The sequence below is a fragment of the Onychostoma macrolepis genome, chromosome 15, assembly GCF_012432095.1.
Source record: "Onychostoma macrolepis isolate SWU-2019 chromosome 15, ASM1243209v1, whole genome shotgun sequence".
Classification (NCBI taxonomy): domain Eukaryota; kingdom Metazoa; phylum Chordata; class Actinopteri; order Cypriniformes; family Cyprinidae; genus Onychostoma; species Onychostoma macrolepis.
Window position 1 is genome coordinate 27683714 of NC_081169.1, and position 25867 is coordinate 27709580.

General features: G+C 35.7%; 1 protein-coding gene across 3 annotated transcripts in view; it reads left to right on the forward strand.

Moving 5' to 3' along the window:
- The window catches only part of slc8a2b (solute carrier family 8 member 2b), a 100310-nt gene that overhangs the window by 52584 nt on the left and 21859 nt on the right, over window positions 1–25867 (forward strand). For 2 of the 3 annotated variants that reach the window (XM_058745259.1, XM_058745262.1), the window contains exons 2-4: window positions 13634–14084; window positions 21397–21534; window positions 25631–25858. In XM_058745259.1, coding sequence (XP_058601242.1) covers window positions 13716–14084; window positions 21397–21534; window positions 25631–25858 — 735 coding nt within the window. In that variant the 5' untranslated portion in view covers window positions 13634–13715. The remainder of the gene's footprint in view (window positions 1–13633; window positions 14085–21396; window positions 21535–25630; window positions 25859–25867) is intronic. The other variant, XM_058745260.1, reaches the window with a different exon arrangement.

Consider the following 25867-nt stretch of genomic DNA (forward strand, 5'->3'; position numbering starts at 1 on the left):
GGAGATTACACGGCCACCTCATTAACAGCATCTCTGGGCTGCCCACCTGAACATTGATGAATGGACACCCTTTAAGGCTGCTGGTGTATTTGTGTCAGTGTGTGTTTGTCCACTAACAGACTGTTTCACACAGCTAACGGACTACTAACAGCTGCTAACCAAAGGGAGGAAAATCAGTCACAGTCACTTGCCTGTTAATTTGACTTTGAAAGAGCTCTCGTCTCCTCTCATCTCATCTTGTCTCATTTCCTCTCCTCTCCTTTCATTTCATATTCTCTCCTTTTGTTTCAATTGATCATCTCTTGTCTCATTTCATCTTCTTTTGTCTTCTCTCATCTCTTCATCTCTTATCAGATTTTTTGCTCTCATCACTGTCTCATTTCATCTCTTCTCCTCTCCCCTCCTCTCATTCGGTCTTGTCTCATTTAATCTTTTCTCAACTCTTCTTCTCTTTCCTCTCATCTTTTCTCGTCTCATTTCATCTCTTCTCCTCTCGTCTCATCTTGTTTTGTTTCGACTCCTCTCACCTCCTCTCATCCCTTCTCCTCTCTTGCTGTATCTCATCATATAATCTCATCTCATGCTGAATGCCAAACAGAAACAGGGGAAAAGAAAGAGACGAGAAAGAGCTGAGAGGGAGGGCGAGATGTGCTGAGGGGAAGAGAATGAATGAGTGGGCGGATGGACAAGACGGAGGAGGAGTGGGCGGGGGGAAAGGAAATGAACAGAGTGAGAAAAGAGGGAGAGACTGTGAGAGAACAAGCGAGAGCAGAGAGACCTGGAGAGGAAGAGAAGAGCCGTACTGACTGTGACAGATGCATCTTTGCTTGACTGCTGCTCCAACACAAATCACAATCTTGCTGACGCTGCTGAGCTTCTACAGCTGGAGAAACTTCACCTCGCTTCACCTTCATTACATGATTCACACTAAAATGAGACTACTGTTACAAACAGACGGAATATCCAGCCAGGAATCCACTCTGATTTGTCTTGTTTTGGGACTCCTTCAGGAGCAGAGCAAAACAACCGGATTCCAGAAGTAAAAATCTCAATAATTTGCTCCACAGTGAAATAGATTCTTGCAGTGATGCATGAACCCTTCAAAACTGATTTACCATGAGCTCTGGGACTGTGATTTGATGACATTTGCTGCTCAAGTCACAAATCAATAAGATTTGCATGCAGCTTACTATATTACCCACAATCCCAATGGAACGTCTGCTCAGCCATGATGCATTGTGAATCAATCAGTCTCCTTACACTCTTGAACAACTGATATATATGTACATATTTTGCAATAAACGTCAACTACATGGTATTTTACACTAGTAAATAGTTTAAAATTGGAGTATTAGATGTCAATCGGAGTTCTTTCCTGGACTTGTATCTAATTCTCTCAAAGAAAACTTTGTATTTTTTCACTACAGTGCTATTTTCAAATCCAATTTTTGTGGTTGGTTTCATTCATTGACTTTTTAATGGCAAATTCTGTTGAAAAGCCTATGGAGAAAATGAAAGGAAAGCACTTTTGTGAGCCGAGGCGCCCACTTTTACGCTCTATTGGTTAATTTCAGATAAGAATTCTAATCTTGTCATAATTGTGCATTTATAAATGATGTTTCATTTATCACGATATCCCTTCCACAGATTCATTAATGAACCCCTGATATCTTCAGCACTGATATCCTGAGAGCCTTTGGTTACAGCTTTTCACGCATGCTTCTCCAGCATAATTTCATCTGATTATGGCATTTTATGATCTAATGCACCCTGTTGACCAACATGGCTGTTTTTGTCATTGTGCATTATTGTGAAATTGATGTGTGATGTAAATGAGTCAGCCAGCCAAACGTTACAGGCCAGATCCATGGCAGCGTTGTAATTTGATTCTGTTTATCATCATTGGCCTCACGGCTTGAAGGGGTTTGTGTTTGTCTTGCCAAAGCTTGACTAGAGCCGGTTGTAAAGCACCATCTGTAATTTCCTGATTCGAATCAGTTCATTACAGTCAGATGTGATTTCGACTGACACATAATACTTCTAGGTCGATGTGCAGTCTTTTTTCTTTGTTTTTTCTGGTCCAACAGCACTTTGGCTATATTTAGTTTTATTTAGGAGTATTTAATACTCCTACTAGACCGTGCACATTATGCACCTTTTCTGATACCTCAATACAACCAGTGCACAAGGCATGAAATACTGTATCCCACAATGCAGTGTATTGTACTTGACCTTTCATTCCAATCAACTGCAATTTTCAGTCTCATTCATAACTTAATTGGACTGTCAAAAGGTACACTGTAAAACATGGTTAAACATAATTGGATTACAGTAAAAATAAATAACCCTATTAGTTATTTTCCAACCAATCGACTACTAAGCTGAAATAAACTTGCACATAAAGTCATGTAATGATAATATTGCATATGCATACTACTGTTTGAAATGCATACTGTCAAATAATATTTTTACAAATAGTATCCAAGCTGACAAGTAACGTTCTCGGAACTTTGGCTAACGTTCTAGTAATGTTCTTTCAAAGTTATTTCAGCAACGTTAGTGTCTTCTAAATGTATCTAACACAAAAACATTTCTACATCATTCATGGAATTTTTTTTTTCTTTTCAGTTGGACATTCATGCAACATTTGTTAAATTGTTTCAGAATGTTCAAAGAACATTTAGCAGTAATGTTCCCATAATTTTTAAAATAATAAAATGGAATGTTCACTTAACCAAGAAAAAACTGTTTGAAAACTGGTTTTGAATGTTCAGAACATCAGAAATAACATTTCAAAATGTTCTTAGGATATATTTTGTCAGCTGGGATACAGTATACTACTGCACATTATGCAATAATCCAGACTTTGATGATAATGAAACGCCATTAAACTCCAGGAGCTCTTGAAGATACCGATAGCTTAGAACTGTTTGTTCCTTTTCAGGTGTAAATGAGGCAGGTTGTGCGACCTTTATTCTTAGAAAACCTGAGATTTTTCAAGTCTGTCCCCCCGAGCCTGCATTGTGTGTGTGTGTGTGTGTGTGTGTGTGTGTTTGATCTGAGGTTCAGAGTGAAGCCGGTGGGTGGTATTGCACATTTGTGAGCTTTGGCCAGCTTGAATGTGCTTGGCTGCAGATGTAGGTGGTATTGACATTCAAAGCATTACAAATTAAACCAATCAGTCTGACAGAAATCATTTTGAAGTACAGTACATTTCAATGGACATGTTGTGGTCATATTAAAATAATCATGTTAATGCATTTTGTAGTATAATGCAACACATTGCTTTACCATTTCATGGATAAAGGTCAAGTGTGTAAGCTTTTCAGTGTTCAGATATGCTCTCCTATCCCAGTTAAATGTGTTGAGACATTAAGAGACGCTAACGCAGCTACAAGGAATGTTGCCAGAACATTCAGCTTAATGGGTAACGTTAATGAAATGTTTGTTCAGAGTTCTCTGGTCTTTAATAATGTTCACTGAATGTAAGCACAACAATTTTATTAAGTTATATTTATGGGCTTTTATGCATTTAATGGAGAGGACAGTAGAGAGTAGACAGGAAAGCATTGGGTGGAGAGACAGGAGCGGGATCGGCAAAGGACTTCAAGATGGGAATCGAACTCAGGTCGCAAACTCAGGAGTTGCGTTATATATCGACACACTAACCACAAGGATATTGGTGCCAACATGGTTTCGTAACTTAATGAAACATTACCAAAACAATCTTAGAACATATTTTTGTTAGCTGGGCAGTTATCTGGTCTTTACTAATGTTCTTAAAATGTTAGCACAAAAACGTTATTTCTACATTGTTCATGAAATGTTTATTTATGAAGTGTTTTAGTTGGACATTTTAAACATTTTTTAAGTGTTACTACTTGTTCACAGAACATTCAAAAGTAACATTCCTGTAATATTAGCAAAATTCTGAAATGGAATGTTCACTTGTTTGCATTTTTTAAATGTTTAAAAAGTGGATGTTTAGAATGTTCAGAGAACATTTAAAACTAATGTTCCCATAATGTTTTCTAAAGTATAAAATGGAACATTCGCTTAATGTTCACATTTTTAAAGCATTTAAAAAACTTTCTTTTTTTTTTTCAACATTTTATAAATGGCTTACAGTAGAACATATTTCTGTCAGCTGGGAAGTCATTGTTACTTTAACCTTCTGAGCTAAACAACTATTTCTGATGTTCTGAATACAAGGAAGTCTGTTAAAATGATGATAGCTGCAGAAGGGAAGTCGTTCATCTACTCATCTCAGTTAGACTGTCAAGGTCTATTAAGTAGCTTTTATGATTGCAGGTTCACTGTAGAGCATGAAACTATTAAATCAGCATTTGCAAAATTCATGAAGCGTCGTTCAGAGGACCTGCGAGTGAAGACGAACACCTTGCTGCCATCTGCACAAACGGCCACATGTCGGGTCTGGAGCTCGTTTTGAACACAGTAAATCAAGATGATGCAGAAAAATTCAATTCTCACCTCTGCCTCGGAGTGTGTCTGGCATCAGATTGTGTCGAGGGCAGAACTGAGTTTTTTCCAGGAGTTAAATGAATGCTGTGAGTTTGTTAGACTAGCAGTGACATTAACTCTAAATCTGTTCACTCCTTCTTCCCGTCCTGAACTTCACAATCACAATGCAGGTTTTATTGTATATAAAATGATAAATTGCATTCGCACAGATCTTTGTGTGCTCACAGTTAGAGAAATGATTGTGTGTGTGTGTGTGTGTGTGTGTGTCTGTGTGTTTCGGTATCTGCTGTGATGGTGAGGATGAAACTTGAAAATGCCCCCAGAAGAAAATCAGAAACAACGCCACAAGGAAAAGGATTCATAAAAGCAAAATCTGTCTCATTTCATGGTTAGGGTTGTGGGTGGTCTAGTTTATTTTAAGAACAAATCCTAGGATATAAACTATGTACTGTAGGGGAGACCGGGGCTAGTTGTCACAAGGGCATTTTTCCTTAAAGTCTAATTAATGCTTATTAAAATGCTGTGGCTTTTTTAAAAAGTAGTTCAAAATAAAGTCTTAAAATAGGATAATTTGTGAATATTTTCCTCCCAGAAAGTAGTAAAGCAATATTTGATACAATAATTACAGTAGTTGTTTTTGGTTTATATTTAATTTTGTGTTTTATACTGTATATATTTTTTAAACTTTTTATTGTTTGTATAATTAATTCTTAATTTTAATAATTATTTTATATTTAATTTTTATGTACTGCATATTTCAAAATAACACATATGATGGAAATATTATATCTCGGCCAAGACTAACCTAACCCTAAAACCTTCATTTTTAAGTGTTAGTGTGTGTAGATTTGAAAATAATCAGTCTTTTCTTTAATATGTATTCCATATTCACTTTTTCCCTCCCTAATATAGGCTTATATCTGTCATTTTCTCTCTCATGTTGCTGGCAGCTTCCTCATACAGAATCCCATTCATTCACATTAAGCATCAAATATTAAAAGCTCTATTAATATGTGATGAAATCGAGGACCTGTGTTCTCTTTAATCAGTTCAATGACACAATAATTACTCATCTGTTTCATCTGCGGGGTGGCTGTGAAGATTTACTGTTGAATTGTACAGTGTAATGACACCAACCTTTGCATTAATCCTGTTAATGAGCATTAGTTATGTATCCTAAATATAGCAGGACCCTGACACTTGTAGTTATGATAGAAGGGCACATGAAGATCGTCGCTGTGAATTCTAGGGCAGCTCTTCTGTTTGAAGTTCTTGTACAGTATCTGTGCTGTACGTTCACAGTGTCCTCTCTCTCTTTTACTAATAATGATCTATTTTTAGCATATGCAAATGTTATTCTATTTTCCTGGTGATTATAGCTCAGCGTGTTAATGTGAAGCCTTTGGCTTTTCTCACTGCTGTCGTGTGATGTTTCCGGCCTCAGCTGTTGAAATTATATTTGAGCATGAAGCAAATCTAAAAAAAACCCTGCTACATAATGTTGCTTTGATCCTGCAGTTTAAGAAAATCAGCTTAATTACTTGATGTCGAAAGTGGAACTCGATATGAATTAATCAAAATATTGTTGCCTGAAACACTTGCACTCTGTCATCAGATGCTTGTGTCATCAGACTTTCTTCTCTCATCAGATGCTCTTCTGTCATCAGACGATCTTTTATCATCAGACCCTCTTCCAGCATTAGATGTTGGTCAATCGTCAGACGCTCTTTTACCATCGGATGCTCTTCTACAATCAAATGTTCTTACAGCATCAGATGATGTTGCATCATCAAACATTCTTCTCTCATGAGACACTCTTCAAGAATCAGATGCTCTTCTACAATCAGGCGCTCTTCTAACATCAGATGTTTTTTTTTAGGCATCTGTCACTCTTCCAGCATCAGACCCTTTTCAAGCATCAGATGCTCGTCAAGCATCAGGCATTCTTCTATCATCGGATGCTCTTCTGTTATCAGACGCTTCTTCAAGAATCTGATGCTCTCCAATCATCAGAAATTTTCAAGCATCAGACATTCTTCTGTTATCAGGCTTTTCTTCGATGCTCTTCCATCATCAGATACTGTTCAGTCATTAGATGCTCTTGTGTCATCAGATGTTTTTTCAAGAATCTGATGCTTGTCCATCATCAGACACTCTTCTGTTATCAGACGTTTCTTCAAGAATTTGTTGCTCTTCCATCATCAGGTATTCTTCAAGCATTAGATGCTCTTCTGTCATCAGATGTTTTTCGAGCATCACCTGCTCTTCATCATCAGACGTTCCTCTAGTATTAGACTCTCTTCATAACGAGTGTCTCTTTAAGCATCAGACACTTTTCCAGCCTCATGTCTATAAAGCCATCATCAGATGCTGCTCTAATCAAATAGAGTGTTTCAGCTTCATGTGCGGGAGAAATTACGCAACTGTTCACTCTCTGAGATGGAATCTACGGCCTTCCCAAATCACATCACCATCTGTGTGTTTGTAGGTGTGTCTCAGAAAAATACTGTTCATAGATTGCATTGTAAATTACATTTTTGAAGGCCTTGTAAAAAATAAGTGCAAAAGAGTTAGAGTTTGAGTGTGTGTTTCCTATATCGATATTAAGCGAGGCTGACTGTAACAAACAGCAGGCAATGTAATGCTCTGTGTGGATGCGTACAGCTTGTAAGAATTAATGAAGGAACATCAGGGTCTTCCCAGAAGCCTTGGAAGTATCAGAGGAAACCGCTTCTCATTTAAATGACCTGAAATAGAGCCAGGACACGATCGCTTGAGACATTAGCTGCATGTCCTCTGTATTTTGTAAACACTGCAGTCGCTGCCAGATGAAATGATTGAATAGCCAAACAGTTCAGAGAAACAAATAACTGTGTAATGTCTGGATGTGCACAGGCTCAAGGGCCGGTCACACAGATTTTAAGCATGCAAAATTAGTTTTAAGATTTTGAGTCATGCTCCAGGGCTTCTGTTTTGAATTAATAATACAATAGAATAAATTAACAATGTTAAAATATCTAATTCTCTCCAGTTTTCTGTGTAATTTATTATTTAATTTAAAAGTTTAAAGTAAAAACGTCTTGTATTGCAAAACCACCAAAATAAGAGGTTGCTGCATGTTAAATCTTTAGCCCAAATCCTCTGTTGTTCTTTTCACACCACAAATTTGACAAATATTGTGTGAATATGGATGTGCATATTGAAAAAACACTATTCAGTTGGAGATTAGTGATTAATGCACTAGAGAAATAAAAAACAAGCTTGCATCAAACAAAAAGCTGCAAAATCAGGCATTATTCACAGCTTTTGTGCACATACTGTAAATTTGACCCAGAAGTAAACAGAAACCGTGTTCCTTCCATCCTTCATCACAGACTCCTTTAGCAACAATAAGATGCTGTTAGAGTATTGTCTTCTTCTACTCAAAAGGTCAAATTAGGTTACGAGTCCCAATTCAGCAACGTAAAATGTCACAGAGGGTTTTTAAAGCACACAGTAAATGTGTACCGACATGCTCAGTGATGCACGCCGGGCCTGTAGCTTTCATTTGGACTGCGGCCCTGATGTCTGAAGGGAGGAATGGGATTTCATCTGGATAAATGCTTATTATGTCAACATGTGTAATGTTTAATATTGATTATACTTTAAAACAGTTCTGAATAGTTGCATATTGAAAATCCTTGGTTATGCATGCATTTTAATTTTTAGTATTTTATGTGGTAACAGACAGTCTGTAGACAAAGCGTAAAGGGATAGTTCACCCAAAAGTGAAAATTCTGTCATTAATTACTCATCCTCATGTCACTCCAAACCCGTAAGACCTTCTTTCATCTTCGCAACACAAATTAAGATATTTTTGATGAAATCCAAGAGCTCTCGGACCCTGCATAGACAGTAATGCAACTGCAGTGTTCCCAGGCCCAGAATATTGCGAAGCTACGATAATACTTTTTGTGCGCAAAGAAAACAAAAATAACGACATTATTCAACAATTCATCTCCTCATCCCATCTGCTGCGGTGCATGCGCTTGCTTCCGCATCATGTAAGCGACACATGGACTTTAGATGCTCTTGCTACGTTTCTGGGCCTGGGAACAGTTCAGTTGTGTTTCTGTCTATAGAGGGTCAGAGAGCTCTCAGATTTCATCAGAAATATCTTAATTTCTGTTCTGAAGATGAATGAAGGTACTAATTATTTAATTATAATAAGCCTGGTGCATGATGCATTGTTTTTCTGTTTTCTTAATAATAAAATCAACAACAATACATTATAACAAGAGTGCCTTCTCAATACACAGAGGACTAACAAGAAGATGCATCAGTGTATAAACAAGATCCAGTAATGTACAAGATACAAAATGGACTGACAATGGGAACTGGTTAACTAAATGCTCGTCTAAAGAGAAATGTTTTCAGGCTGGATTTAATAGCAGATGAGTCTATAATGACTGTATGTGTAGTCTGTAATGACTCTGGATAGTGAGTTTTGGAGTGTGAAAGGAAAAGGCCTCAGGTTTCTCATTGTTGCACATATTTATCAGATGACTCAAGGTCAGAGGCTGAAATGAGCCATGGCTGAGTGTTTCCGGAAAGCATTTTGGTAAAATAAAGAATTGTGTTTAGCCTCGCCGTGGCTTAAGTGCTCTATCAGTGCTAGTTTGAATAGTTGCGCGTAACTTGCTTGTGTAAGAGTGAATTCTCAATCTGTTTGAGAATAGCCTGAAAAGAAATGCTGCATCAGTGTGTGTGTGTGTAATATGTGTGCTGTGGTTAGTGTGCACTGGCTTTGGCATGTGAGTGCACTTGCTGAAACAGCGAAATGGATGAATCACTGCGCACGTGGGAATGTTTGTATGTGTGACAGAGGAGAGAGAGGATGCATTATGGTGAATCTCATGAAAACATGTCCAGGTCCCAATTTTAAAAGAAAAATATCAGCCTGTTTTAGTTCTCCCCCAAAAAATGAACATTTGCTGAAAATGTACTTGAATGACTTGACTAAAGGTCATTCAAGATGTGGATGAGTTTATTTCTTCATCAGAACAGATTTGGAGAAATGTAGCATTACATCACTTGCTCACCAATGGCTCCTCTGCAGTGAATGGGTGCCGCCAGAATGAGAGTCAGCTGATAAAATCATCACAATAATCCACACCACTCCAGGCCATCAGTTAACATCTTGTGAAATGAAAAGCTGTGTGTTTGTAAAAAACAAATCCATCATTAAGACGTTTATTAATACGAGTCCTCTATAATATACTGCTTTCTCCAGTGAAAAAGCCATCTCGAGGACAACAGGGGATACTTTTTCACTGGAGGAAGAGTTATTATGGATTATGGACGAGTATTTTGGGCAGAAACAACGGTTTGAGGTTAAAATATCTTTTTACAAACACACTGATTTTGGACTTTCACTGTTCGGACTCTCATTCTGACGGCACCCATTCACTGCAGTGGATCCATTGGTGAGCAGGTGATGTAATGCTACATTTCTCCAAATGTGCAAAAATATACTATATACAGTATATATATATATATATATATATATATATATATATATATATTTAAAAAGTACTAAAAGTTGGCTTAATTTTACTTTAAAAAAATATATAATTTTCTTTCTGTCTTTCTACTCCATTTCTCTATGATGGATCACCCTCACCAGCCCTTTGTGGGGTCGCTATGGAAACGTCCCGGTTGTGGGGGGAATATCTATGAGCTGGACCCCAATACTGATGCCCAGCTCTTTCTTTCTCCTTTTAATGTGCTTTATTAGCATGCTAAACATTGCAAAAACAAATGCATACATTATATGCAAACCTATTCAATTGCATTCAGTTTTTCAGTTTCTCTCTCAGTGTCTATCATTCAATATTCTCATATGCAGCTCACTCATCTGAGATTTCCAAAGCATCTGTTTTGTACCTCCCTTAATGTGCCGTTTTAAAAGAAACATGAATTCTGTGCAGGTTTCGTCCCTGGTTTTGCCTCAGAAACAAACACAGCTTCTGCATCCTGGTTATTTTAGCTCATATTATGACTCAGTCTTTGCCAGGCTGCTATATTGGGGGGATTCATTCTCCGCAGTTGACAAGCCTGCAGTTGTATGGATGGCGTTACGTCAGGAGAAAGAGAGATGCTCTGGTAATGAGGGGAAATGATGGGGTAACCCACTGACCTCCGTGCAACCCATCACTGCGTGAAACCCGAACACAAAGCCGCTCTGTCCGTCTGTTTAGTATTCTGAGCGAGAGCAGAGAGAGCAGCTCAAACTTTGTTTTAGACACAGAGCTGCTCTGTGATGGAATAAGGCCATTTAGAAAGAGACAATAGGAGGAAAAAGAAGGACGAGTGAGTATGAATAGCGTGCTCTGAATTTAGAAACATCTAAGTGTCTGTAAAATTACATTTAAAGAGAGAGAGCGAGCAGGCGCCCACTCGCACTCGCCGCTGTGCTATAGATCAGCATTAGATTGAGAGTGTGCCTGTTGGAAAGAAAAATCACTAATGAAATGAGGACAAAACAACCCAAAACAAGTCTCAAAATGGTGCTCAGATGTGTCAAAATACCAAGTCTGCTGTCAGATTGCTCAAAATTTGCAACTTTGTCTCAAATGTTTCTCCTGAAATTTCTTAGTACTAAACAATGTTTTATTGTTCACTAAAGCAATATATATATACACCAAGCCACATCGCTTCAATCCCAGTATACATTTACCCAACTATTATCAAAAGTATTTCTAAATAAATACAACAAAACATTTTCTTGCGACCTTACTTGAAGTATTATTACAAAATACATTATGAAGAAGAATTGGACCTGTTCTGCAGGTGCATTAGAGCTAATATTAGCATCATGCTTCATAAGACAATTTATGAGATTAATAGTACACTTTTACTCAGAACTCACTTCAAACCACCATCGAGTGTTTGTAATAACTTCCTTTTGCGATCACATGTGGAATTTGGTCATTTACTATCGCTAAAATATAATATTTACAGCCTTTTATATCACTGCACAAATTAGCATTTCAGATGTACACATTGTACTCCAGAAAATCACCTACAAACCATATCCTATCATAATCGTGTGTTTATTATCTTATATAATCTATAGTGGCTGTTGTCATGTTTATTTCTGCTGTGTAAAAGCCTTAACATGTATGCTCTGCTGAAACTCACGTTGTTTGATGTTACAACCACCTCTCCGTTCTTAAGTTGCCAGGGATACATTCCAAAAATAATACACATTAGTAAAAGGATCTATTTTCATTTTTATTTGTCTATTTACATCTTGGTCGGCCGTGGTACATTATAAAAGTAGCCCAAAAAACTGCAACCCACGGCTCTGTAATTTTTCCCGCAACTGTATTTTCAAAGTAGCCCACTTGTGCCATTACCCTGGCAACACTGGTGCTGTACCCTCATCACACAATGATAGATAACCTTCCTCGCTGCGATGACGGGAAGAAGTTGGGGTCAAACCTTATCAAACGATTAATTTGCGTTAAAATAATATTAACATGTAAAATTTTTGGATTAATCGCATGTGTTAACGCATTAACGTTAACACCTAATATATATATATATATATATATATATATATATATATATATATATATATATAATATATAATATAATTAAATATATAAAATATAAACATTAGATTAAAACGTAAACGTAAAAACTAGAAGTGTTTTATTGTTCACTAAAACAATAACTATTAAAATCATCTTCAGTAAGTGAACTAAAGCTGTTAAAACTTTAAACTTATAAACGTATAAAGCACTAAATGTTTTATTGTTCACTAAAACTATAAATATTCAAAAGCATTTTTGGTAACTGAAATAAAGCTAAAATATAAATATTAAATATTTTAGATATAAAAATTTAATGTAAAAGCTAGAAATGTAAAAGAAGTGTTTTATTGTTTACTAAAACTATATAGCTTAAGAATTTTTGGTAACTGAATAAAGCTGATAAAATAAAATATATTAGATGAAAAACTTAAATTACTTTATGTTGCCTTGGTAACTAAATGAAATAAGTTCTAAATAATTTAAATAAATATTAAAATGACTAAAACTGAAATAATAAATGAAAGCTATATAAAATTATATATATATATATATATATATATATTATTAAATATAAATAAAAATTTAATATTGTTATATTGTTACATAATATTAATAGTATTGTATAAACATTACTAAAAATACACTATAAATGTGACAAGAAATGCTTGAATTCATATCAAAATCACTCATATGAAGGAAAATGCACAAATGAAATCTCAAAAATATCAAATTTCCTCCTAGACAACAAGATTAAAATGAGAACAAATTTACATATTTTTTCGTCTAGGAAAAGAAAAAAATCTCAGGTGTTAGATCTCAGTAATGTGCTTGTATTTGCCAAGATACCAAAGTCTGCAACAAAAGTCGAATAACTCAATATCGACTCAATATTATTTTGTCATCAATTGTTTCTTATCCAAACTCTAATCTTTTCATGTTCATCCACAATTGTTTCAATTGCTTTTTTTTTCTCTTCTTGCATAGAAAAATCTGAGACAAAGTTAATGCTCGCAATGAAATATAACTGAGTACCGCATTTCGAGTCTCTAAAGCTGTGAAAGAGCAACATCTGTGCATTAAAGTTTCCTTTGGTTTGCCTGACTGTGTGCAAGTGCTGAAAGGTTTTAGAGTATTTGAGCTAATAAAAGCCTCGCATACACAGATGTCCCTCTCTGAGACCTGCAGAGGACATAATCCTGCATCCTGGCAGCATTTCTACACTTATTTCATTGTTATTTGACTCAAAGGTTCAATGTCCTGTTGCTAAGCTCACGCCCATCATCTTCAGCAATAGGTTGTTGTCCTTGTAACCATGTTTCACCTTAAGAAAGCAATCATTTTCATTGCCTACGCAGCCTTTTATTCTACCAAGGTCTGTTTCTGCTTCTCACATATTTTTTTTATAATCACCTACTTGATTTACTCCGCTATAAAAGAGAGCTGTACAGAGCTGCAGCCTGGAGATATTTATGTTGGATTGTGAGCGCTGCGTAAGATTTTTTTTTCTGATGATGACATTTACAGATGCATTTTCATAGTTTCTTCTCTTTTTTTCACTCTTTTCTTTCCAGGTCCCCTGGTGGGCTGGTCTTGCATCACCTCCTTTTTTTCTTCTCATCCTCTGAATTCCGAAGCCCTTTGAGGAGCGAGGCCATGGCACTGTTTTCCTCTCCCACCCTCCTCCTGTCTATCGTCCTCTTCCTTTCTCTGCCTCTATCCTGTTCTCCTGAATCCCAGCGGGAAGAACCGTCTCTCCAGCCCTCCATCGCTCCAGAAGCTCCATCAGAACTTTACAGTAACCTGACCGATGACGGCGACAGCGTTACTCCGAACAAACCGTGCTCCGACCCGGTGGAATGCAATCCCGGAATCATCCTGCCCGTGTGGAAGCCCATCAATCCCAGTCTGGGAGAGCAGATCGTCCGGGCCGTCGTGTATTTCGTCTCTCTCATGTACATGTTTCTGGGAGTGTCCATCATCGCTGATAGGTTCATGGCATCTATAGAGGTCATCACGTCACAGGTGAGTCTTGTCTTGCAGTTATTGGCTAATTTAATTCACAGAATCAGACAAAAAGGTACAAAAACTTTCTGAATAAAAGTACAAAAGCTGTTGCTGGGGTCAGAAGGTATACTTTGTAACATATTTACCCCTAAAAGGTGCATTTTAGTAGTAGGATTGGGTGTCGAGGAGCAATTCCAAATTTCCAGCTGTGGATTCGATAAGACATGCACATTTTTATTACTTTGTGTGCATTTTAATGTGATTTTAAGCCATTCAAGCGTAAAATGATGCAAAAGAGAACACTTTGGCACTCTCATATATAATAGTAATAATAATCATTTGTTACATTTATATAGCGCTTTTCTGGGTACTCAAAGCACTTTACATTGCTTTTACATATATAGTGCACCAATGCTGAATTTAGATCTCTTGAGGGTTGTCTTGCACTTGAATGGACAAATACTCACAATATTATGTCAAATATCCTCATAAACACGGTCGGTTTTGTCTTATGTGAATGAAAGTGCATGTGTTAGAGTGTATTGGATTTGTGCATTAGGTCTTAAAGTGACAGCAGCCTAATATTCCTGCTGCCATCTGTGTTATAAATGTTAATCAAAGAACAAAGGGAAATGAAAATTACTCTCTGGTCTTGACTGAAGAACTTTAATAAGGATTCCTCTATTTTATTTATAGAAAGAAAACTATGCAGTGGTATTTTACATTTGATTACGTTTGATTTGATTTTCTTTACCTGAACTTTCAGTTGCATTTATTTGTGCTTTTGCTAGTTTGTTGATGTTATTTTATTACCGACTGTGTATTCATCTTTAATAATGATTGAAATCTATATAAGATAGTCTAGCTGTTTTTGCTGTGGTTTTGTTGTTAAAACCATAGCATGTTTTAACAAAGGCTTCTAAATGTATTATTTAATACATTTAAATAAATTATTTAAGTAATTTCATTAGACGTTATTTTTTATGACAAATTTTGTATTTAATCATAAAACACACAAAGTCCCCCCCCAAAATAGAATGAAAACACAGAATATAGAGAAAACTAAAATAGATTTCATGGGGTCGTAAATTACTCTGTGGAGTTTCAACAAACAAGTTATGTTTGCATTCATTCTCTAGGCCTAAGACATTTGAAAAGCATTTCCTTTCTCATGAAAATTGTGATAAATATCAATTTCATAAGATATGGGAAAAATATTGTGGTAATATTTTTGTCCATATCGCCTAGCCCTTCCTTAAAGAAGCTCGTTATTTCCTTGTGAAAGGATACCACCCCAGTTACAGCTTTTGTCCCTTTTTTTCTGAGAGTGGAGTTCTCGTTTACAAGGAATGGTGGGTTTATGAGGCAGAAAATTAAGATTTATGATTCATTTTCCAAAGGTAAACAGATTCTTATGCCTCACTTTAGAAGTTGGATGTAGTGGTTCTGCTAATTGACTAGTAGTAAATCATTTGACGTAATCTTGGATGTTTTATTGTTGGGTTCATTAACCAAACAATATTGTTGAACATTTTGTGCATAATTGTTTAATTTATCATTTGTTAAAGAAATGGTTCATATTTTTCTTATTATTTATGCATTCTCATGTCCTTCCAAACCCATATGCAGGTTGTTGTTTTTTTTTTTTTTTTTTTATAGCATCTTCATACAAAATGAAGAATATTAACCAGTTGAAAGTGACCATGACTATCAAGAAAGGTCAGAAACATTGTAAAAGTGTGATAAAAGTAGTCAGTTTTCATGTCTTCTGAAACTGGTGTTGAAACCGGCATGGTGGTGACAATGGGTTTGAATCCTTGGAAACGCATGATCTGCTAAAATGCACACATTGAATGCAATGTATAGTAAGTTGATTTGGATAAAAGTGTCTGTTAAATGTAAATGTGAAATTTAAGTTGGTATTCACTGAAGGTTTGCTCCATTATGCATGTTCAAACTAGTACATTTGGTCATGACATTTGTGAAAATGTATACAATTATACTGAATAATATCCTCATGCAAAGCAATGACTTCAGAAGACAGCAATGACTTCAGAATGAGCCATATGGGCAATTTTATTTTATGGTTTATTTTATGTTTTTGGAGCTTGACAGCCCCTCTGGACTGTTTTTGTAACAAAAACTGAGTGAAGATTCATGAAGAGTTTTGCAAACTGCATGCTGGTTTGGAGCGACATGAGGGTTAGTTAAAAGTGACAGGATTTTCAGGTTTTGGGTGAACTCTTTCTTTAAAAGCGTAACCTTCACCAGAGCTCAATTTAGCTAGTAATTGCTGTTATTAAAATAAAAACAATCGTGATTGTTTCTGCAGCCTCTGAATGTTTAATGGGATGCAAATGCTTGCAGTGTGCATGATGTTTTTTTTCTTTCTTTCTGCTAAAGCGACTGACTCGTCAACACTTGTCAAGGGTAGATCGCCTACTCTTATCACCTCCGCTGACTCATGCGCCCTGAACCTGTTGAAAGAGGAAAAGTAGCCAAAACGCTTTTAGAAAGGAGCCTTTTCCTTTAGTTCTGTTATGTTTTCAGTAATGTAAGTTTCTCAGCCAGAAAGTAAATAGCAAAATCAAAATCTCTGACTTTATACCGTATTACAAGGAATTTGAAATGTTGGCAGATGTAGGAAATGCACTGATTTTCACACAGCTAGCATCAACTTTATAAACAAATCTGGAATACAGTAAAACAAAATGAGAAAAGCTGCACCATCATGGCATAGTCACAAACATTTGCTTTCCAGTTTGTCAGTGTTGCTATTGTTAACGAAATCTCAAATAAAAATAAACCTATATAAAGTATAATAATAATAATGCTTATATCAGAATGGATTTGTGCTTCATCATTGTCGGCCTGTGCTTAATAACCAAGCTAATCATTTATATCACATAAACTGTATTACATTGGGTTTTAGGGCATCTGAATTAATATATGTCACATTCACATTTATCATCTTTTTGTCATAATCACAAACCCAGGGGAAATGTACAAAAACCCTCAAAATGTTGACACATTAATTTGTTCTTTTTTTTTTTCATTAAATCATTGTTAGAAATTAAATAAACATTAACTAAAATAAAAATATGAAAAAGTAGTAATAAAATAATTAAAGCTAAATTAAAAATACATGTACAGTGAGGAAAATAAGTATTTGAACACCCTGCTATTTTGCAAGTTCTCCCACTTAGAAATCATGGAGGGGTCTGAAATTGTCATCGTAGGTGCATGTCCACTGTGAGAGACATAATCTAAAAAAAATCCAGAAATCACAATGTATGATTTTTAACTATTTATTTGTATGATACAGCTGCAAATAAGTATTTGAACACCTGAGAAAATCAATGTTAATATTTGGTACAGTAGCCTTTGTTTGCAATTACAGAGGTCAAACGTTTCCTGTAGTTTTTCACCAGGTTTGCGCACACTGCAGGAGGGATTTTGGCCCACTCCTCCACACAGATCTTCTCTAGATCAGTCAGGTTTCTGGCCTGTCGCTGAGAAACACGGAGTTTGAGCTCCCTCAAAGATTCTCTATTGGGTTTAGGTCTGGAGACTGGCTAGGCCACGCCAGAACCTTGATATGCTTCTTACAGAGCCACTCCTTGGTTATCCTGGCTGTGTGCTTGGTCATTGTCATGTTGGAAGACCCAGCCTCGACCCATCTTCAATGCTCTAACTGAGGGAAGGAGGTTGTTCCCCAAAATCTCGCAATACATGGCCCCGGTCATCCTCTCCTTAATACAGTGCAGTCGCCCTGTCCCATGTGCAGAAAAACACCCCCAAAGCATGATGCTACCACCCCATGCTTCACAGTAGGGATGGTGTTCTTGGGATGGTACTCATCATTCTTCTTCCTCCAAACACGTTTAGTGGAATTATGACCAAAAGTTCTATTTTGGTCTCATCTGACCACATGACTTTCTCCCATGACTCCTCTGGATCATCCAAATGGTCATTGGCAAACTTAAGTCGGGCTGGACATGTGCTGGTTTAAGCAGGGGAACCTTCCGTGCCATGCATGATTTCAAACCATGACGTCTTAGTGTATTACCAACAGTAACCTTGGAAGCGGTGGTCCCAGCTCTTTTCAGGTCATTGACCAGCTCCTCCCGTGTAGTTCTGGGCTGATTTCTCACCTTTCTTAGGATCATTGAGACCCCACGGTGAGATCTTGCATGGAGCCCCAGTCCGAGGGAGATTGACAGTCATGTTTAGCTTCTTCCATTTTCTAATGATTGCTCCAACAGTGGACCTTTTTCACCAAGCTGCTTGGCAATTTCCCGTAGCCCTTTCCAGCCTTGTGGAGGTGTACAATTTTGTCTCTAGTGTCTTTGGACAGCTCTTTGGTCTTGGCCATGTTAGTAGTTGGATTCTTACTGATTGTATGGGGTGGACAGGTGTCTTTATGCAGCTAACGACCTCAAGCAGGTGCATCTAATTTAGGATAATAAATGGAGTGGAGGTGGACATTTTAAAGGCAGACTAACAGGTCTTTGAGGGTCAGAATTCTAGCTGATAGACAGGTGTTCAAATACTTATTTGCAGCTGTATCATACAAATAAATAGTTTAAAAATCATACATTGTGATTTCTGGATTTTTTTTTTTAGATTATGTCTCTGACAGTGGACATGCACCTACGATGACAATTTCAGACCCCTCCATGATTTCTAAGTGGGAGAACTTGCAAAATAGCAGGGTGTTCAAATACTTATTCAAAATATTAATAAAAGCTATAATAGTATATAACTGATATTAAAATAATATGAATACAAACAAAATAACATAAAAATGTTCTTAAAACACTTTTTTTTCACCTTAATACACTTATGGTGTTTCAGGTCAAAAATGACCAGACTGTTTTTTTTATTTATTTATTGTATATATAAATTTCTTGTCTTGCCATATAATTACCAAACCTTGGATTCAATCTTTTTATCAACTTTTTTCTTTGAGTAAGCACAGTTTTTGCATTTCTTTTTGTAACTGATTGATTTTAGGCCTCATTGATCTGAACTTATGTACTTCAATTTTTGAGTGAACAAATTGGCCAATTTTTCTTACTGAGAAACTGAGGTGCATAAGCTCAGATCAATGAGACCTACGACCAATCACTTCCAAAAAGAAAAATAAAACCTGTGCTAACTGAAAGAAATGAAGTTAAAAAAAAAAGATTATAATATAGCACAACTAGAGATTTACAAACACCAAATTAGATAAAGGATTTTCAGCACAGCAGGGTTGGCCAACATAGATCTTTTGTGAGGAGCCAGTGGCTCTCTTTCTCTCTGCGGTAAGTAAATCAGCCTTTCGTCCTTTGCAAAATCAAAGCCAACAGCTTTGAGTCTACCTCATTAATCAAAGCGTCCCCTAGAAACAAGCCTCATACACCTTGTCAAAACATGAGGATGCTTCTTCAGGGTCGCGGTGAATGCAAGTGTGAAAATGGCACCAGAGACGACCAAAATAGTCGGGAGATGTTAGCGAAGGAAGGACACAAAGAAGTGTTGTAGAGAGTGTGTATGGCCTGTCAGCGGCTCGTGCACACAGCTAATATTTGGACTGTTTATTATGTTAAGATGTGCACATTTTGAGCATGCCAAAACTTACCGTCATAAGTGTTTTTGCTGTCTCTATCCAATAAACAAGATCAGAATTGGTACGTATTAGCACTGATGATGCACACTGTGCAACTCTTGAGTCACAAAGAAAGTAAAAGAATCCAGCATCAATATTCTGTCCTTTCTTGCCTTGAGTCATCTCATCTATCTGTGCACAGATCGCTTTACATGCATCACTGTGAGCAGCAGTCATTGTTTTAAATATGCGAGTTGCAAACTATTAAAGGAAAAGCATCTTCCAGCTCTGGATCAGAGGCTGCGCCACACACACTTTAGAACCTCCAGGCTGAATCACTAGACTTGAACTCTTCTGTCTTAAAAGAAACAACTGAACCATGACAGTTTGACTGACTCTAGGTGCAATGAAAGTCTTAAAAATAAAAACACAATGCCAGAATTACGAGCCCTGACAGGAGCGTTATTGAGTTGTGGAGAGTGAGTGTGCTGGTCGTCTGTGCCTGAGGGTTTTGATACAGTTTGGCATCTCTTTACTAGACAGGAAAACAAAAAAGAACTTTGCCATAGTGCAGAGAAAAAAAACAAAATTGCAGCCATCTGCCATAAAATGACTGCTTTAGGACCAGTGATAAGCCCCAACCAAATCAATGTCAAATCAACCAAATTTTACAAACTTCCCTGGCTCAAAGTTTAGATGTTAGTTAATATTTTTCTGGTGAAAGCTGAAATATTCTTTGCAATGGATGAATATTTGCCGAGTAAGTAAAAATTTTCTCCTGAGCTTTGATGCAAAATTACTTCAGTTTACTTCAGATGTTGCTCACTTTGCACACAGTTGTTACAAGAGGAATGTCTGAAGAAAAAATAATGTTGAATAAAGAAATGTGTCTTCTTTCACTGTCAAAACAATTGCATAGAGCACTGGAGTCTGAGTTCCAAAAGTATTACTTTCTTCAAAGTTTGCAAGCCTGTAACTCTATGTATGACTTTACTTAACAAACTTTTCTTTTGGAATATCCATTTTTAAGGCCCTAAATGGTTCATTCCCAGAATTATTGGGATCTCAATGTGGCTCCATGAGTAAATTGTAAAATTGTGCACATTTTCAGTGGTCAAAAACTAAATATGGATCACTTTGCATATTGCTCATTTATTTATTATTTATTTATTTTAAAAAGGAATGTCTCAAGAACAAATACTTTTAGACTAGAAATGTATCTTGTTTCCCTCTATCAAAACAAAAAGGTGCCAAAAATGTTGTTTTTCCAAAGTTTGCATGCCTGTAACTCAAGAAGTATAAAACATATCTCAGTATCCTTTTAGATTATAATTATTAACAAGCTTTTCTTTTAGTATGTTTATTTTTAAGGCCCTATATTGTTCAATTCCAGAGATACGGAAATCTGATTGCGCCTCTATGTGCAAATTTTAATGGTTGAAAAAACAAATGTTTTCATAGTTGATACTGTATTTAAAGAAGATTGTCTGAAGATCAAATAATGCTGAAACTAGAAATGTCCCTTTATATATTCACATAGAAGCACTGTATGTACTTATGTATTTAAAATTGATGAATGCTTCCATTTTCAAATTTGGATGGCAATTCTGAATCCTGTTTGCTACGTTAATAAGACCTGAATGGTCCATGACCCTGCTGCTAAAACCTGTTAGGCTTTTACTTAGCAGTAATGACTAGCTGATTGCATCCTTAAAATGTTTCTCTCTGATCCCTCAGGAAAAAGAGGTGACCATCACCATGCCAAATGGAGAAACGTCAGTGGCCACTGTCAGAATCTGGAACGAAACCGTGTCCAATTTGACCCTGATGGCACTGGGATCATCCGCCCCTGAAATCCTCCTGTCGGTCATTGAGGTGGGTGAGACTTCACAGGTTTACTGCTTACACATAAAATCTTTACTTGTCACACAATTTCTGAAACCTGACACTCAAACACACAGTCTGCAAAACCATACACTAATTCTCAGCCTTTGACTCTATATAACATTCTCTATATAACACACAACAATCTAACAGGAATTAATATTATGGCCAAGGTGTTTGCTTTTGAGATGTGTTTGTGATATTTTGAATGCAGTGCTTCGTTTTGCAAGAGATGTGAGGCATTTAGCATTTTGTGTGCAATTCTTGAATTTGTGTGTAAAGTTCGGGAAAAAAAAGAGGTAAAGTTTTGAAAATGTGTGTAAGCAGTTGAAAAAAAAACTGTGAATTGACAAAATGTAGTTGGGAAACCCTTTGTGACAATTAACTGCATAATCACTAATTACATTCACAGCAGATGGATAAACCCTCATTAGCTTTGCCTGAGGTTTTGCCATTTCATTAGCAGCGTTAGCACTCATAATTTAAGTGGTGCTTTGTCTGATCATTCCGTTTGTGTTGAAGCATGATCCATCCATAATTTATAGACTCGTGTAATTAAAATATACATTTTGTGGCTTTTAGCTTTGCCTTTTAGCTATGAGAACGTTTTGAAATGTACAGTGATTGATCTTGCTCACAGGGGCACTTTTTTTTAATACAAGAAACTTTCTAAAGTGAGAAAGTCCTAATATTACCTGCTTCCAACTGCTTAATGCCATAAAAAACACACAACAAAATTACAGAAACTTTAAAATTAAAATAAAAACAGGAAATATAAAAATGAAATCTAATTCAAAATATTAATGAAAACAATAACATACAGTATTTTAATCATTTTTTTATTTTCAATTAATAAATATAATAAACGATTTTTTAATGTAATAAATAAAACAAAGATTATCAGAGTATTATTTATGTTAAAATACTATTTCAGTTTTTCTACTTTAAAAAGTTTCATTCACAAAAATGTTTCATTCACTTGCTGTTTTCAGGGTTATTATAGTTAAGTAAAACTATTAATAAATATTTTTGTTACTTGAAATAAAATAAAGACTTAACTGAAAAACTAGTTTTATTTCAGCTAGTTTCTAAAGTTCTCACTTTCATTTTGATGACTAAAACTGGAATAAAAATGTATATAGACATATTAAAAAATTAAAATGAATAAAAAATGAAAATGGAAAATATAAAAATATGAACTAATTTTAAATATTAAAAAAATATTTTTTCTTTGTAATTGTTTGTAAAATTTACTAACAATTTCTGAGTGAAAATAATTCCGTTCTTCTAATTTTTTTTAAACTGATACAAAAATAACACTTATGTGACTTAAACTACACGCTATCAGGCATCTTAAACCAGTTTATGCTGGTTTGTCAGTCTTAATCTGGTTTTCTTGTCTGGATCCTGACCTGGATTTCTACTTTTCGAGGGGGTTTTCTCTCTTTTTGTCATTATTTTTTACCAGGGCACTTAATGTTTCTGTAGCCTGTAAAAACAGGACCACAAATTTAGTTTGTTAAACCATTTTGATGAGTTAAACAGCTTCTTGGCCCTTCAAGATAGTTAGCATGACGCATGCTGTGTAAGATCTGGCCGGCAGACCGCAGCTCCCGCTAATGAGGGTCCAGATCATGTTTATTAATGAGACAGAACACTCTTGGTTCATTCCTCGTCATCCACCGCGTGTAATCGACACATCCACAGTCACAGATCGTTCATCTTGAGATATTGCAGTCTTCAGTGAAGGTGAAGCAGTCAGGCAGAATATTCAGTGGAGTTTTGGCATCAGAAGTGTGAAATCTCATCGCAAGCCCAGCTGGAAGGCAGGCGCGGGGTGAATTATCTGTTTGTCAAAGACCGATCCCAAAGGCTCGCCGCTCTGTGCTGGTGTTGATATAGAGAGATATCAGTGATAGAGTCACACGCGTTGATAACCAACACCTGCGTGCTTTTTATTTCATTCTTTCTATTTTATCTTACCCAAGGACGTTTGCTTTGTTTTCAAGGATGTTCAGTGAATGTGAGATATCTTGCAGGAGCATTGAAGGATCACTGATCTGATGTTGAATGGAAAGTGACACAATCCGCTTGTTGTATAATTGTTGTGACTGATGTCTCATTTAATTCTAGCTTTTAAACACTGATGCGTTTGCATGGACTGAATGATGCACTCCGTTCAACTTGGAAAGGCTGAATTTACAACAAAATCAGACTTACAACATCCCAAACTCAAATTTTGCAGAGATTTGGGTATATGATGTCACTGATGGCACATAATTAACATTAACTTTCAGGGAAATAAAATGCAATCATCCTAAACTGGATGATAGTAAAAGCAGTTAAGGAAACGTTAGCAGAGAACATAATGAAAAATAATTTAATAAATTAATAATAAATTATAAATGATTACAACATCATATAACAATGAATCATATTGACTCTTCATAATCATTCACCTTCACAACATTTCATAGCATTGTTTATCCTTCAAGATTTGGTTGTTTTATTCACGCATATACATCATCTTCCAACATGCAATCAGTGTTGTTATTAACTAACACTGTAAAAAATGATAAGTTAACTTAACTTAAAAAAATTGAGGAAACCCGTAGCCTTAAAATCGTTAAGTAAATGATAATTAAAAAAAATAAGTTAATTGAATTGTCAAGTTCACTTAACTTTTTTAATTATTATGTACTTAATAATTTTAAGGCAACGGGTTTCCTCAATTTTTTTAAGTTAAGTCAACTTTCACTTTTTACAGTGATATTGAAAATTGTTTTCATTAATGAAATCTGAAAAGCTGTAATAAAATACAAATATTAGATGAAAAACTTAAAAACCTTAACTGGAAATTAGAAATGTTGCATTTTCATCAAGTTTAACTTTAAATACTAAAATTACTCAAATTTGAAATGATTAAAAAAAGTATTAAAAACTGAACGTTGCAAAGAAATTTGCATTTACAACAAGCTTAACTTAAAGTACTATAATTACTTGAACTTGGATTGTAAAAAAAAAATAATTACTCAAACTTAAAGTTAAAAATAATAACAAATTAAAAATGTGTTAAAAATTTAGTTTTTCTTAAAAACTTAAACGAGAATTAGAAATGTTGCATTTGTAACTAAGTGTAATAAAATTATGTGAAGTACAAAAAATACTCAATCTTGAATTAAAAAATATAAATATTTAAACAAATAAAACTAATACATAAGGACATAACAAAATTGCTAAAACTTAAGTAAAAGTAAAAACTGAAAATATGAAAACATAAGCTAATTTAAAATATTAATAAATCACTTGACCCTCAAACACTTGCACTCTATTCTATTTCTATGCTACTACTTGTTATCTTTTAATTAAAAAACTTGACCCTCTAACATTAGCGTTTTCTATTCTTTTTCTATCTACTTGTTTTCTTTATATTTATTAAAAAAAATTGACCCTCTAACACTAGCGTTCTCTATTCCTTTTCTATTCTATCTACTTGTTTTCTTTTTATTTATAAAAAATGACCTTCTAATACTAGTGTCCTCTATTCTTTTTCTATTCTTACAACTTGTTTTCTTTATATTTATTTTACAAATTAACCCTCTAATGCTAGGATTCTCTATTCTTTTTCTATTCTATCTACTTGTTTTCTTTTTATTAACTATTAAAAAACAGAAACAAACAAAAAACCCTTGCAACATATACTGCATTAGACTAACCAAGATTGTCACAGCACTTACAGTATATACAGTATCATTGCTCTTTTGTTGCTTTTGCTTTTAAACTACTAAATAAATGTAACATCATAGGATATATAATACTAAAACAACACTGGTTTCAATCAATTGAAAGCTTTTATGTTTGCAATTTGAGCAATACATCCTTTCTCTTTTATGTTAATTTAATTTTGTTTTAAACAATTGCCACGTAAAACACTTCACAACAATTTTGCCAGTTGCTTGGTTTCTGTTTTTGTTGTCATGCTGAGTAGCCCTGCCCACAGTGAAATCTCATTGGTCCAAACTCCACGTTAAGCATCAGATATGTTGTGATTGGCTGAGTTTGTCATGTGTGTGTGTGTGTATTTCAGGTGTGTGGTCATGGGTTTGAGTCCGGTGAGCTGGGTCCAGGCACCATCGTGGGCAGCGCTGCCTTTAATATGTTTGTGATCATTGGAATCTGTGTGTGGGTGATTCCTGACGGCGAGGTGAGGAAGATCAAACATCTGAGAGTCTTCTTCATCACCGCCTTCTGGAGTATCTTTGCTTACATCTGGCTCTACCTGATCCTGTCCGTCATCTCACCTGGAGTCGTGGAGGTGTGTGTG